Source organism: Bos indicus, chromosome 2 (assembly GCF_029378745.1).
Source record: "Bos indicus isolate NIAB-ARS_2022 breed Sahiwal x Tharparkar chromosome 2, NIAB-ARS_B.indTharparkar_mat_pri_1.0, whole genome shotgun sequence".
Taxonomy (NCBI): Eukaryota; Metazoa; Chordata; class Mammalia; order Artiodactyla; family Bovidae; genus Bos; species Bos indicus.
The window spans coordinates 62115893-62132035 of NC_091761.1; the positions used below are offsets into that span (position 1 = coordinate 62115893).

A 16143-nucleotide genomic window follows, 5' to 3' on the forward strand; every position below is an offset into this window, starting at 1 on the left:
TAAAGGAAATCAACCCTGAATATTCTTTGGAAGGACTAATGCTGAAGCTCCAATAATTTGGTCACCTGATGTGAAGAGCTGACTCAATGGAAAAGACCCTGATGCTGGGCAAGACTGAGGGCAGGAGGAGAAGGAGGTGATAGAGGATAAGATGGTTGGATGGCATCATAGACTCAATAGACATGAGTTTGAGCAAACTCCAGGAGATAGTGAAGGACAGGGAAGCCTGGCATGCTGCAGTTTATGGGACTGCAAAGAGTTGAACATGACTGAGTGACTGAATACCAACAATGATAAAGAAATAAAGTCTTAAATATTTTTATGAATGTCATTATTACTTGCAACTAGACTTTTATTATAACTAGTGAAAGAAGAAAATTGATACATGTATGAAAATAAAGGTAAATGAACTGAATGCCAAGTAAAAGCCCCTAAATAACTGTTTTATGTTGGAAGAGTTGCATTGAGTTTAGGTTCCAAATACATTGAAATTATCAGTTCCCACAAGAAGTTGGTTGTTTTTTACTTTGGGAATCAGAGACACTCTATATTTTAATGGCAACCCCAAATATAACAGCAGCTAAGGCAACTCTAAAGGAAGAAACAACTGTAGAATCATTAAGAAAGTGATAGAAACATTTCAAAACTGCTCAGAGGGGTTGAGGAAAGTTTTCTAAGAACAGATTCCATTCAATTTTATATTTGAAATATGAAGAACTTAACAAGTCAGAGACTAACTAAACAAATTTTGCCTGCTTTGTTGTTAAAACCAGAAAACCATGAACTCTTTCATTCTTAGATAATAGGATAAGACCCAGCAGAAGTAAGTGTCTTGTCAATAAATAGATTCCTTCTAGATTTCAGGAGCTTACTATAAAGCAAGTTTTTTTCTCAGTCTCATACTACTGACATTTTAGACTGGATAATTCTCTGTTGTGGAGCCTCTTCTACGCATTGTAGGATGTTTAGCAGCGTATCTCTGCTCCTGCCTATTGCAGTAGTACCTCTACTGCCTGTGTTACCTTTCCACCTCATGACAATCAGAAGTGCTTCCAGACCTTGCCAAATACCCCTGGGAGCCCAAACATAGTTCCCAGTTGAGAACCTCTGCCACAGAGATAAGTAATTTTCACAGATATCTTTCAGAAATAAAGTAGAAGAAATGTAAAGGTATAGCATTCAAAACACAGCAACAAACAGAAGACAGTAACTTTTTTTCTTGTGAAAGTAACTTTTTCCCTTATCATCCTCTTTTTTTTTTTTTTTTTTAAACTTTACAAAATTTTATTAGTTTTGCCAAATATCGAAATGAATGTGCCACAGGTATACATGTGTTCCCCATCCTCATTTTTGAAACAACCCTTCAGGGACACTTTCAAACACTGTTGGGAGAGAATATAAATCTTCCCGGACAACAATCTGGCCACCAATACATGGCAAGCATTTATGATCATGCCCTCTGACCCAATAATTCCACTTCTAAAAATATCACTGTAGCATCATTTATAACAGCATGAAAATTCAAAGAATCTGAATGTACAATATAACAGGGAAATGGGTAGATACAGGAAAAAAGGGCAAGGAAGTACTTTAACAGTGATTACCTCTGGATTATGGAATTGTGAGTTTTTGTTTTGTCTCTACAATAAACATACATCACTTTTAAGGTCACTGATACTTGGGGGTGAGTAATAACTGGTAAGGCAGCATGACAGAGTGGTTAAGAGCTTGGGCTCTAGAAGCAACATGCCTGTATTTGAATCCCAGATCTGTTACCTTGAGCAATTATCCCAGTTTTATGTGATCCACTGCTGTAAAGAACAAATTCGAGCACAAACTCAATAAACGTTTGCAATTATAGACAAAATACTTAGGTTGTATCATAAGCTTTTTACTCTACTTTCCCTATGATATCAAAATTCCTCAGATTCAAAAGTTACATGAATCTCCAATGAAGCAATATACTTAAGAGCAGACTCCCTCATTATTTCCATGAAAAGATTTTCATTGTCATTTTGCCCCCTCCCAAAGGAAAGGAAGAGACTGAAAGAGGTACTGACTACCCCTCCCACCTGGGAACTCAGATAAAATGTAAGTGAAAAACATGACCAAGAGGAATACATATGATATTATACATGTTTCAATGCCATTCTCCCAAATCATCCCACCCTGGCCCTGGCGCACTGACTGGGATGACCCAGAGGGATGGTATGGGGAGGGAGGTGGGAGGGGGGTTCAGGATGGGGAACACGTGTATACCCGTGGCGGATTCATGTTGATGGATGGTAAAACCAATACAATATTGTAAAGTAATTAGCCTCCAATTAAAATAAATTTATATTAAATAAAAAATAAATTAAAAAAAAAGAGGAATATAAGTGGCAAGTAGCATAAAGACTATACTTCTTCCTTTATTTTTTAAGACTTATTTTTTTCTGGCTGTGCTGGGTCTCTATTGCTGCACGTGGGCTTTCTCTAGTTACAGTGAGCGGCAGTTACTCTTAGTTGCAGTGCCCTGGCTTCTCATTGCAGTGGCCTCAGCAGTTGCAGCTTGCCACTCTAGAGCCAGGGCTCAATACTTGTGGCCACATGGGCTTTGTTGCCACGTGGCATGTGGGATCCTAACTGGGCCAGGCACCAATCTGGTGTCCCTTGCATTGCAAGGTGGATTCTTAACCACCAGGGAAGCCCAGGACTATAATTCTTACATGTACCACATCTGAATATACCCAAAGCTTTCTCATGTACATGATCTCATCACTGAGAAGTGAACTGGACATTTAACATGTAGTGAAACAGTGTGGAGACAGTGTCTTGCCCAATGTCATAAAAGTAGCAAACTAAAGAGATCTAGGATATCTATCTGATGCTGACTTTGAGCGCTATTAGTTTGGTTCTAATCCACTACTTAAGAACTCCTGCTTCAAAAGATTCTCCACAACATACATGAATCTCAAAATAATTATGCTGAAAGACTTCCCACATACAAAAAAGTTACTGTAATTATATAAAATTTATATAAAATTCTAGAAAATGAAAACTAATGTATTTTTTGAGAGATAAACAAGGCTCAGAAAAGAATATAACTTGTACTAGCATTTCTAGTAATAATTGGTGGTGCCAGGCTATAAATCTAGTTCTGCTAGATTCCAAAACCTCAGTCTGTGCCACAAGACCTCAATGTCAACTGCATGCACCCTAACAAAATTAGAAAAAATAAGTACTTGGTTTCCAGTATTAGAATATTTCTGTCCTAATACTAAATGTTAGTGATGAAATATCTAAAACATAATTTACTTTTAAAACAAATAAAGAAGCAAAAAGATTAGGCCTGTCAAACAAAATTAATGTCGTAACTAACAGCCACCTCACAAAGAAACAATATGAACGAGGAAATAAAGTTAACAGAATCCATGTTTCAAATTATCAAACAAACATCCCCAATATCCCACTGCATAATTATTACAAGTGATCAACCCATTTCAGAATACGAAAACTAGTCACAAAAGCTTTTAAGTAAATCCTTGCATCCTGGGAAGCAATACTAGCCTCTTATGTCTTATATAAGAAAAAGTTCTCAGAAAATAATAGCTAAAAATGGAATGGTTATTTTGAATTAAACATGGTATCATTTACTTATCGTACACTATTTCATTTAAAACTCAATGATTTTATGATTATTTCAATATGCAGGACAAACATTTGATAAAATACAACACGTGTTTATGATATAAACTCTCAGAAACTAGGAATAGGAATCTCCTTCATAAAATAAATGATACATACATCACATACACTCAAAGACTGTCACATGATTTCATTCTGAAATTAAAAAGAGGATGTCCATTATTCAACACTGTACCTGAGGTCCTAGCCAGTGCAATAAGACATGAAAGACAATCAAAAAGTGCCCAGTTCAGAAAACCATAATTCACATTGTCTATATTAACAGACAACACGATTGTGTATATAGAAAACTCTAAATAATCCACAAACTACTAGAAATAAGTGAATGTAATAAGATCGCTAGATTCAAAGTCTATATACAGCAATCAACTATTGCTATATATCAGGGAAAAAATTAAAAATTAAATTTAAAAACACCATTTACCTTATTTGAGAAATCAAAAACGCTGTGACATAAACCTAATAAAAATATACAAAAACCTCTATATTAAAAACAAAAAACAGGGACTTCCCTGGTGGGCCCAGTGGTTAAGAATCTGCCTGGCAACGCAGGGGACACAGGTTCGATCCCTGGTCAGGAAACTAAGATCCCACATGCTGCAGAGCAGCTAAGTCTGTCTGACAACTACTGAGCCCACACACTGAAGTCTGCATGCTACAACCAAAGAGCCCACAAGCTGCAACCAGAGAGTCCATGTGCCACAATGAAAGATCCTGCATGAAGCCATGAAGATCTGCGTATCACAACAAAGACGACACAGTCAAATAAACCTTTTTAAAAATAACAACTAAAAAACACTGATAAGGGAAAGCAAAGGAAACATTAAATAAAATGAAAGACATTTCGTGATTATGAGACTCAATATTGTTAATATGTCAATTCTCTCCAATTCAATGCAATGCTAAATCTGATAAATTAAAATCTCAACAGGATAATTTTGTATGTGGAAATGGATAGTTTCCCAAATTTACATAAAAATGAAAAGACTAGCCAAGATAATCTTGAAGAACAAAGTCAGAAAAGTTATACTATAAGACAGAAAGATTTTTATAAAGCTACAGTAATAACAACAGTACATTACTGACACAAGGATAAACAAAGGGACTAACAGAACAGTCCAGAAATAAACCAACACACATACAGTCACATGATTTATGATAAAAACATCACTGCCACTCTATGGAAAAAGGTAGGTCTTTTTAATAATGGTGTTGGAGAACAACTATACATCCTTACAGAAAAAGAGAATCTTAACCTCTTCCTCACACCAAGCACAGTCAATCTAAGATGGATCACAAGCATAAATATGATGGGCAAACCTATAAACCTTCCAGAAGGAAACACCAGAGTATCTCCAGGACCTCAGGGTAGTTAATTTCTTAATGGGACACAAAAGCAGTATCTACATTAGAAAAACATTGGTAGATCAGACTTTATTAAAATTAAGAATATCTATTCAACAAAAAGCATCATTAAGAAAGTGAATAAGCAATGCACAGACTAGGAGAAACTGTTACATATATATATATATATATATATATACACATACACACACACATATACACATATAATTAAGGACTCAGATTGAAAATATGTGAAGAATTCTTTTAAAACAATAAGAAAAAAGACAACTAACTTTGAAAAATAGGTAAAGGTCTTGAACAGGCACTTCACCAGGAAAACATCCAAATGGGCAATAAATATATGAAAATGTATTCAGTATTATTATTCATCAGAGAAATGAAAACATGAGATAGTACCAAACCACCACCAGAAAGGCAAAAATTAAAATGATTGAAATTATGAAGAGTACTGAGAAGGGAGTGGACATATGTATACCTATGGCTGATTCATGCTGATATATGGCAGAAACTAACACAATATTGTGAAACAATTATCCTCCAATTAGTGGGCCACCTGGGGCTGGTGAAGGTTCTTAAGATGGCTGGATGGAAACTTGCTCTAAAAGCCACTGACTAGATAGCTTTTGGGGAGATCATCCCCCAAAACCAGAAGGCCGTGGCTAACTCCTTGAAGTCCTGGAATAAGACCCTCACTTTCAGGTTGGCTACTCTGCCTGAGAAGCCACCTGCCATCGACTGGGCTTATACAAGGCAAACGCGGCAAAAGCTAGCTTGGTGAATGACTTTGAGAAGAAGTTTAATGCCCTAAAGGTTCTGCTGTGCTTAGTTGCTCAGTCCAGCTCTTTGCAACCCCACGGATTGTAGCCTGCCAGACTCCTCTGTCCATGGGGATTCTCCAGGCAAGAATACTGGAGTTGCCATGCCCTCCTCCAGGGGAGCTTCCCAACCCAGGGATAGAACTCAGGTCTCCAGCATTGCACATGGACTCTTTACCCACTGAGCTCCCAGGGAAGCCCAAGAATACTGGAGTGGGTAGCCGATCCCTTCTCCAGGGGATCTTCCTGACTCAGGAATCGAACCAGGGTCTCTTGCATTGCAGGCAGATTCTTTACCAGCTGAGAGACCAAGGAAGTCCAAAGGTTCCTATATCAGAGGATTAATACACTGCCCAGGTGGATGCTGAAGAAAAGAAGATGTGAAAAGCTGTGCTGAGGTTTTGTCTCTCCCAAAGACCAGGATTTAGGACTATGAGAAAGAGTTGGAGAAGATGAGGAACATAAATCCATTTGATCAGCTGACCACTAAGGACTTGAATGAAGTCTCTCCAGAAACCAAATTAGACAAGAAGTACTCCTACTGGCCTCACAAGTCAATTGAGAATTTATAAACTTGAGTCTGGGAGAAAGCTCTGGCCCTTGAATTATAAACCGTGTACATTAAAAATAATAATATAGGGAAGTTATATAACATAGTACATATAGATAGATAATGGCTATAATACTGGAGAGCACAAAATACTCATGTTCATCTTCAAAGAAAGTTCTATTGATCATTGCTATTCTAGGATGATGAGAATTTTCTGTATCTTGATATGAGTAGTAGTTAAATGGGTATCTAAATATGAAAAAACTCAAACTAATCACTTGAAGTTCGTGCACTTTAGTTATAATTTATAATTCAATAGGTAAGTACATAGACATGTTTTTAAAATAACTAGGAGAAAACATATACAATGTATATAACAGATTATTTATATTTAAAATATAAAGGAATCATATAAATCAATAAGAATAGAACATCAACCTAAAGGAAAAATGGAATGCAACTTATAGGCTGGAAACATACTAAGAAGACGCTAAGGTTCATCAAAATCAGAGAAATACAATCTAGAACATTGAGATACCACTTCTGCCCATCATACTGGCAAAAGCTTTTATGACTGGTAATATCAGTTTTTTATAAAAAATTAAATAAAATATGAATACAAGTAACATGAGCTCAAGAAGTGTACTATATAATTTTGCTACTAAAATCCTATAGTCCCAAGACAGTGGCTAACATATACTAGGTACTCAACACATATTTATGGAAGGAAGGAAGTATGAAAACAAAGTTGGGGAGATAGTGGTATTCCCTTATTCCTATACTCATCAATGATGGGGTATAAAGTAGGTACAGCCCTTTTGAAGAGGAATTTTATATCTTATATATTTGTTTATATAGAAATTCCATTTCTCCCTTGGAGAAACACTCATATGTGAAACAGATAATACTGAAAAACAAGAATTTATACTGTAGCATGATAATAGCAATAAGCTTCAAATAACATATTATGCATTAAGAGAGGAAGAATAAAACTATGGCTCTTCCATCCTGTGGAATATTATACAGCAATTAAAGAGATGAAGTAGACCTGTATGTAATGACATGAAGAGATCTTCAAGCTTTTAGGTTAAAAAGCTACATATCAATACACAGATTTTTAAAAATCCACAAAACTGTGTATCATATGCATATGTATACATACATCAATGCATAGAAATAGGTATAGAAAACTATAATCCAAACCAATAATAATGGTTATTTATACAGATAAGACCTGGAATTAATGGGTGGTGACTTTCACTTTTTCTAGATTGAGATTTTCACAATAAAATATACTCACTTATTACCTATGCAAAAAAACCCCCAAAAAATCCAAAAACCATTGCTCTTCCTTAGGTCTTGAGCTATTGCTATTCCACTCCCTAAGGGTATAAAATGTGTTCAAACTATATATTGAACAGATAAGAACTAATTACACAAATCAAGCATTTTTACTTTTGTTCTTCCCACCAATATTTTTGGATTTTTTTTAAACACCTGAAGAACTAACAGGTCACTGTATACATGATGAAGTACTATCTACTGAAACTTCAAAACATTTCTTAGTTGCACAAATAGTAGACCTAAAAACTCCAATAGTTTATTTAGATTTCAAATCTATAGATCTTTAGACACAGACTGTTTAAAGAAGTGCCTTTATCCGAAGTAATCATCTCCTACTAGGATAAAGTTATGTAAACAACAATAACAACAACAACAACAACACAACTTAAAGAACCAGTCCCCGTCCCACCTGGGTCACTGGAATGTAGAGAGGTTCTCCATTATGTAGCAGTGTGAGTTTCCCATGCTGATGGAGTCGTCCTTCTGGCTTTAAACTTGCCATCTCCTTAGGTCCTCCTTTCTTGCCACTCTCTTGTCCATTTCCCTTAAGTTCTTCAGTATCACTTAGGCATTCAAAAAACTCTTCCTCGCTGTCACTCCAAGAATCCCATGATTTTCCCACCTCTCCTTTGTCCTTATCTGTCTCTCTCAAATTATCTGGCCCCAGCTGATCTCCAGATTTTCCAGCATCCCCTGAATATGTATTAGTCACATTATCTGAAGGACTTGTCTTTCTCCCCTCATCACGTGCCTTCTTTCTTTCAATACAACAATTTAACATCTTAAGAAAAGAGAAACAAAATTATTTATTATTTTATTATTATATTTATTATTATATATGAATTGTTAGTTAGACATGCATGGGTACCAGCCATATCGTGGACAGAGTTATTCTTCCTTCCCCATCCTGGACACTGGTGATCAGAATATACCCAGAGACCCTTGCTTTTGTGGTCAAGGATCCCTAAGTTACCAGCCTTATTAGGCGAAAGCTAGACAAAAACTGCCAGCACAAGGGCACCAAGACCTAAAAGGTGACTCCAAGTAATAACCCAGGGCTCATTACACTGTGTTTGTAATAAACCAGCATTGCAGTTTTTGCCCGCCCTCTGTGGGTTTTGCTTGGTGTTTATGGGTAAGCACCTGTGCACAAGGATACAAGTTATATAAGCTAAAGCTGTCAATCAACTTGTCAAATAACACAAGACACAGGAAGAGAATTTCTACCACTCTTAAAAACCAACCCTACCCCCACTTCAGGGCGGTTTCTGGTTTCTAGACTACCCATTCTCATCCTTTCATGACAGCTTATTTTCTCTTTGCTTAACAAAACTGCTGCTGCTTAAAACTGCTCTATATCTCTCGAATGAATTTTTTCCTTTGCAAGGACAAGGACTGAAGAAATTGCTGTTCCACCAGTGACAGTTACAGTAAAAATTTATCCACTGCCTGAGTATTTTATTTTCAGTCTCCACCCTTTCCCTGGACCTTGGTGTGAATGACAGTGACTTAAGTAACCTACAGCAGCACAATGAAAACAGCCTATAATCTATTATTATATTTAATGTCAGAATAACTTGACCTAACCACTGTCACAAATTATATACTGCCACTGGGAAATTTTTACCTGTAGCTTCTGATGCAGTAAACAGCATCTCAGATCTGGAGGTCCACTTGCTAATCTATCAAGTAAAGTAATAGAAAAAAGCTTATCAGTAGAATTGCTTCAGATATGCGTATTTTTATACTACCATATATTTAAATCACATAGATAAGAAAGCAAAACTAGACTTCTACAGATTAGGCAACTTAGATGGAGCAAATAAAATTAAAAGATCAAAATTTATTTTATTCTCCTAGTCCATAATTTACCAACAGCAAGTACAAGAGACAAAACGCAACAGCAAAGTAGTGATAGCTCTCAAGCTAACAGAAACTTAAAAAATGTAAAGCCTTGAAATCCACCCTAGGAAGTAGCTAGCATGCAGTTTTTCAAACACTACAAAGGAAGTTATACTATTTATTCAGTTCTCAATCATTATGGTAGATTCTCAATATAAAATCCATTGATCTCCACCTCTCTTTTGCTGAAGGGAGCCTGGATTTCCTCTAATCTAAATGAGGTGGTTCCCAATAATTAGCCAAGAGAGAATCCAGTTAAGTAGAGGCTGGCAAATGACTTAGGAGTAAACATTTTTGGATCAGTTACCATTTTGTATTACCAATATCATGATTCTCCTCCCTTAGTTTGAGTAGGATGGGCAAATGAACAGTAACCTATACAGTATCAATATATATGCTAAACCCTTTAAATGAAATGTCAACATAAGCTATATAAAAAATTTATAGGTAATATTTAACACCCAAACTTCTGAACTCTATAAAGATGTTTTCCCTCCAACTAAACTACTGTTAACATTTTGTTATATTTCTTTTTCATTATTTTTCTATACATATTTCTATATATATTCTTTATATTTTCTAATATTCTCTATCAGCATAGTTGAAAGCACTGTATACATAACAGTATAGTCTACTTTACCACAAATACTGCGATCATCTTCTATGTTAACAGGGATTCTTGGGAAAAAACTCTCCATTATAGAAATACATGATGATTTATTTAACCACTCTTTATTGAAAAAGACCCTGATGCTAGGAAAGATCTAAGGCTGGAGGAGAAGGGGACAACAGAGGATGAGATGGTCAGATGGCATCACCGACCCAATGGACATGAGTTTGAGTAGACTCCAGGAGTTGGTGATGGACAGGGAAGCCTGGCGTGCTGCAGTTCATGGGGTCACAAAGAGTCAGAGACGACTGAGCGACTGAACTAAATTAATGTCTGATAATTAGATTAACTTTTTCTTCCTATTATAGTGAACACCAATGAACAGAAATCATATCTTAAGTTTCTTACCATTTTCTTGGGGCAGATTTCCTACAAGAGGAGAATTAATGAGTCAGAAGTCAAATTTTGTGAACAAATAAAAATACTATCTCTACAATCGGGAATTGAAATTATTACCCTGGAATCAGAAAGTTGTTTTCCCATCTGAAACGCATTTCAAGAACAAATTCCTGCCAGAGATGTGCCACTCCTTTCAGTCCTCCATGGTAGAAATTGATCATACAAAGACACAAAGCCAACTTGTATGTTAAACTATCAGACGGTGCAGATTTGAACTGATTGTAGAGATTCTAAATTTAACAAAATAGAAACAAAAAAACTTGTTACCAATATATTTACATGTATAATCAGAAACTGTGTAGGCAGAGATTTTAATACCTGAAATTAATCTATCCTAACAGCCAGGCTTTTATCAACTGTCTAAAACATTATTGCCTGAATTTTTTTTAGGCAGCTCCATGTTTTCAAGATCTCTACAAGGATCAAAAAGTGACACTACATTTTAGTAAGGCTAAAGGTACAGCTTTCAGTTTCTTCTGTGAAATCTTTAAGATATACTCTAAATTTCATGCGTTATAAAAATCTTATAATTACAAATGAATATGCACTTGCCAAAACCAAAAACATAAAATCAGAACTGTATAAACTAAAAATGAAAAGCCCTGCTTTTCCCTCTCACTTCATGAAATCACTTTCTAACAGTATTAACAATTTGATATATCTCTACACAATTTAAACTTATTTCTCAACTTATCAAAGACTTCAAAAAGGAAAATATGAAAATTATACTTCATTTTACACATTACTTCAATTAAAGAATTTTCTACCCTCTATCTAGTTTTGAAATATAAAGAAGAATCCATTGCAAAACATAAATTTGATGACTTATGAAAAGTTTAAACTAAAGGATAGCCTATAACCATACACAGTATATTTTTTCATTATTTCCAGAAAACTTCTTTTACCCAAAATATGTATCTATGTTAACGTTCTATAGTAGGTCACTGAATGGAGGCCATAATCATCACTCAAGTTTTCCTAAGGTGATTTTTACAATAAAAAGATCCTTATTTCACAACAGAGAAAGTTTTATAGTGAATGCTAGAAAATTATCACGTTTTCCTCATCCAAGTCTTTGTTAAACTGAGGAAGAGCTTAAATGACAGGTATAGAGATATAAAACTGTTTACAGTAGCCATTCTTGTGAAGTAGATTTCATGACTGTTGCTAGAAATATAGCAAAATCCCTAGAAATTCAATGCATTTTAAATATTTAACATTAACTTACATATTCTTCACTCTCTAGTGGAGGATTACTATTGTCTGTTGAAGAAGTCCCATCTAATGGTTTCTCAGAAGCAGCATCAGGGAATAAGAACTTATGGGAAAGAAAGAAAATAACCACATTTTCAATGAAATTTCTTACTTTGCAGACTTTTGTAACTTTTATAAACACCATTTGACATTTTAATGCTTATGGTTTTAAAACAATGAGAATGCTCTTACTGTATCAGCCAGTTGGTTCTACACTATCTCAAATATTTTCTATTTTTCTCCAAAAAACAGAGTGGCTAGTCAATTTTAAAATCAGATTTTTCTTAAATGTAACCACAAGGTTCTGTTAATTGTTTAGTTCACAGAATGCAAAACCAGAATCTGTATACCATGATTTCAGGCTCATCCAAGATCATTAAATTTTTTAAAAAGTGTTATTATTAAATAGATAAAATTATAAAAGAAAAACTGGAAATACCCAAACATTTGTGAGGCTCCATAGAGAAATACAACCCACAGGTTTTCATATATGAAATGCTGCAAGTATGACATTAAAGACCCATAATTTTATCTTATGAGATACTTACAGAGTATCTCGTAAGATAAAGTGGGAAGCAGACTAAACCTGTAATGACCGATGAATCTTTTCTACATGATTTCTGTTAATACATGTGAGGATTTATGTGAGGGTGAGGGTGCATATGTGAGGGTATGCAGAGTGGTTAAAAAAAACTGCAGTGCATACAACTGAGCTACATAATTGGAATAAAATCTCTTAAGGATATATCCTTAAGAAGGGGCCTTCTTTACCGAAATTTACTTTCAATCCTTTAATCACTAATCTCCCCAAGTGTTTTGTGGTACCGCTGACTTGTGATTCCTTTGCATACTTCGCCATGTACTACAGAACTGAACTGAACAGAACATGTTGAAGAGATTTTTCCAGTGGTCATGTATGGTCGTGAGAGTTGGACTGTGAAGAAAGCTGAGTGCTGAAGAATTGATGCTTTTGGACTATGGTATTGGAGAAGACTCTTGAGAGTCCCTTGAACTGCAAGGAGATCCAATCAGTCCATCCTAAAGGAGATCAGTCCTGGGTGTTCATTGGAAGGACTGATGCTGAAACTTAAACTCCAATACTTCGGCCACCTCATGCAAAGAGTTGACTCACTGGGAAAGACCTTGATGCTGGGAGGGATTGGGGGCAGGAAGAGAAGGGGATGACAGAGGATGAGATGGCTGGATGGTATCATTGACTCGATGGACGTGAGTCTCATTGAACTCCAGGAGCTGGTGATGGACAGGGAAGCCTGGCGTGCTGTGATTCATGGGGTTGCAAAGAGTTGGACACGACTGAGCAACTGAACTGAACTGAACTGACAGAACATGTTGAAGAGATTTTTCTTCTTAAGGAGAGGAACAACCAAGTGTCAACATCCACTAGTTAAGCACGTTTATACACAGTATCCTATTTTCATACCACTACGTGAGCTATATATCAGTGCCCACATCTCTTGCAAATAAACGAACTAAAAATCTGGCTAAAAGTCTTGCTCAGATAAACAGCAGGGCTAAAATTAACTTCAAGTTTTCAAGTCCTATATTCTTTTCATTGCACTACTCTTAAAGGTTTTTCCCAAGACTGTCTTAATGCACAGGTTGTCAGAAGTAAGATTGTAACTACAATTATAGTAAGGATAGCTATCATTTAGCAAAGTTCTCAGAGAAGGCAATGGCACCCTACTGCAGTACTTCTGCCTGGAAAATCCCATGGACAGAGGAGCCTGAAAGGCTGTAGTCCACGGAGTCGCTAGAGTCAGACATGACTGAGCGACTTCACTTTATTTTTTCACTTTCATGCACTGGAGAAGGAAATGGCAACCCAGTGTTCTTGCCTGGAGAATCCCAGGGACGGGGAAGCCTGGTGGGCTGCCGTCTATGGGGTTGCACAGAGTCGGACATGACTGAAGTGACTTAGCAGCAGCAGCAGCAAAGTTCTATTAAACACCAGTGTAACAGAAGGTCCTTTAATCCGTCCAACAACCTCACAGGCTTTTATTAGATTCACTTCAGATGAAGAAACTGAACTTAAATGGCTTGTTCAAAGTCAAACAACAAATCAAGATTAACCCTGGTGTGTATGGTTCCTGGGCTGGACCCGTTCCACCAACCTATACCTAGGAGACACCCTAGCCCCTTCTAGTACTTGCTATAAAGTTTTCAAGAATACCATTTTGATCATGTCAACCTCCTGCTTAAAATGGCATTAAACCGAAGTCCCATGCTTCAGCAAGCACTTCACCAGCTACTCTCCAGTCTCATCCCTGACCCGCCTCTGGGAAGTACCCTGCAATCTACCAGATTATCCGCCATGCTCTCTCAGGCCTCTGCAATTCATCTACTTCTAAACCTTCATCCATTTATGACTAGCTCAATTGTCCCCTCTTTATGAAGCTCTCCCTGATTCCCACTGCTCAGACAGACAGATGCACCCCTCTGCTGTGTTCTCACAGGCCCTTTGCCAGAATTCTTACATGTAACATGGTATTGTAATTACTGTTCATTTTTCTTATTCCCACTACACCAGTGGCAACTCTGAATGTGGAGACTGTGTTTTACTCATTTTATATCCCCATCCAGTACCTGCCACACAGATGGGACTGTATAGATAATAAATGAGTGCACATACAGACACATAAAAACATTACATTTAGTTACCAAGAGAATAGTATTGAGGACATCATTATTCAGTGGTGATTCTTCTACACCTCTGTGTTTCCGTATTTTCTTCTTTGCAGTGTGCACCATGTTCGAGACTGATAATTTATGAATTGGAACTGGTGCAGGCTCTGTCAACTTTGACAAAGCATGAGTTATATCAGCAATTTCTATAAAAAGAATAGAAATGAATACATATTACATCACCAACCCTAGCAGGTCAAAGTGATGAATAAACTGATGACTGTACAGAATACTTTAGTCACTCTTTTCATCAGTGACTTTTCATTAATACACATGTTCAACTTTATATGAATGCATGATTAATAAAGGTGTAACAATTTCTGCCCAGGAACTTCAAAAATAAACCTCTAAAACTGTTTTTTAAAATATCTTACATTTTCTTATTAATCACACATGTTTTAAGCTCAGGGTATAGCCAAGAGAAAATGGGAGCTGTTCAGTTCATCAAAACTTGATTCCCTAATATAACCTGAATGAGAAGAACAGATGAAAAGTTGCTGGAAAATGTGTGAAAGAGTTAGACATTTGAAAATAACTTTAAAAAAAAGAAAAAGGTAAGTCACCTCTCCCTTCTTCCTCAAATGTGGATCGTCCAAGAATCTCATCAGTTGACTCCTTTCGACGGCAAATTTTAAAAAATTCAGTGACAAAATCACCTACACAGAAAAAACGTTACTCATTTTTGAAATGTAACTGAAAGAAGTCAGTCCTATAAATAAAGATACATGTCTTCTCACAAAAGCTATTAACTAACATATTGCTTCCCTGGTGGCTCAGATGGTAGAGTCTGTGGTGCGGGAGACCTGAGTTCAACCCCTGGGTCGGGAAGATGTCCTGGAGAAGGAAATGGCAACCCACTCCAGTATTCTTGCCTGGAAAATCCCATGGATGGAGGACCCTGGCAGGATGTAGTCCATAGGGTCACAAAGAGTCAGACATGACTGAGCGACTTCGCTTTCACTTTCAACATATGGCAGAAAAAAAAAAAACATTCAAGGGAACTCTACTCAGTGCTCTGCACTGATCTAAGTAGGAAAGAAATTTTAAAAAGAAGAGATATATGTATACATGTAACTGATTCACTATGCTGTACAACAGAAACACATTATAAAGCAACTATATTCTCATAGAAATTAAAAAAAAAATTGAACTCTTGCATGATCTACCTGCCCTTCCAGTCAAGAGGTTAACATCTGAGCAGGCCCATGAGATTAGTCTTGACCCAGAATAAAAAAAATGAGACACACTTGCCACTCTTGTTGCAATTCTGGTCATAAAAATGCATTAAGTTTGACATTAAAAAAAAAAAAACAAAGAAAAGGAACCATTCAGTTTCTCCACCCAATGCAAAAAATTAATCCCATTTCAAAGGTAGCCTTGCTTTTACTTTCCCTGTATGTCCCAGGATATTAAAAGTTTCTTCTTATAATTCCCTCTAGAATGAAAGGAAAAAT

At 36.4% G+C, this 16143-nt stretch overlaps 1 protein-coding gene and 1 pseudogene across 3 annotated transcripts in view; one reads left to right on the top strand and one right to left on the bottom strand.

The window, feature by feature from the left end:
* Positions 1 to 16143, bottom strand: part of RAB3GAP1 (RAB3 GTPase activating protein catalytic subunit 1) — a 111383-nt gene that overhangs the window by 16514 nt on the left and 78726 nt on the right. For all 3 annotated transcript variants that reach the window (XM_019973500.2, XM_070768577.1, XM_070768584.1), the window contains exons 12-17: positions 15253 to 15345; positions 14666 to 14835; positions 11961 to 12050; positions 10790 to 10962; positions 9389 to 9443; positions 8171 to 8542 (exon numbers count right to left, since the gene is read on the bottom strand). In XM_019973500.2, the coding sequence (XP_019829059.2) occupies positions 8171 to 8542; positions 9389 to 9443; positions 10790 to 10962; positions 11961 to 12050; positions 14666 to 14835; positions 15253 to 15345 (953 nt within the window). The remainder of the gene's footprint in view (positions 1 to 8170; positions 8543 to 9388; positions 9444 to 10789; positions 10963 to 11960; positions 12051 to 14665; positions 14836 to 15252; positions 15346 to 16143) is intronic.
* On the top strand, positions 5437 to 6549 carry LOC109568316 (ATP synthase subunit d, mitochondrial-like; annotated as a pseudogene).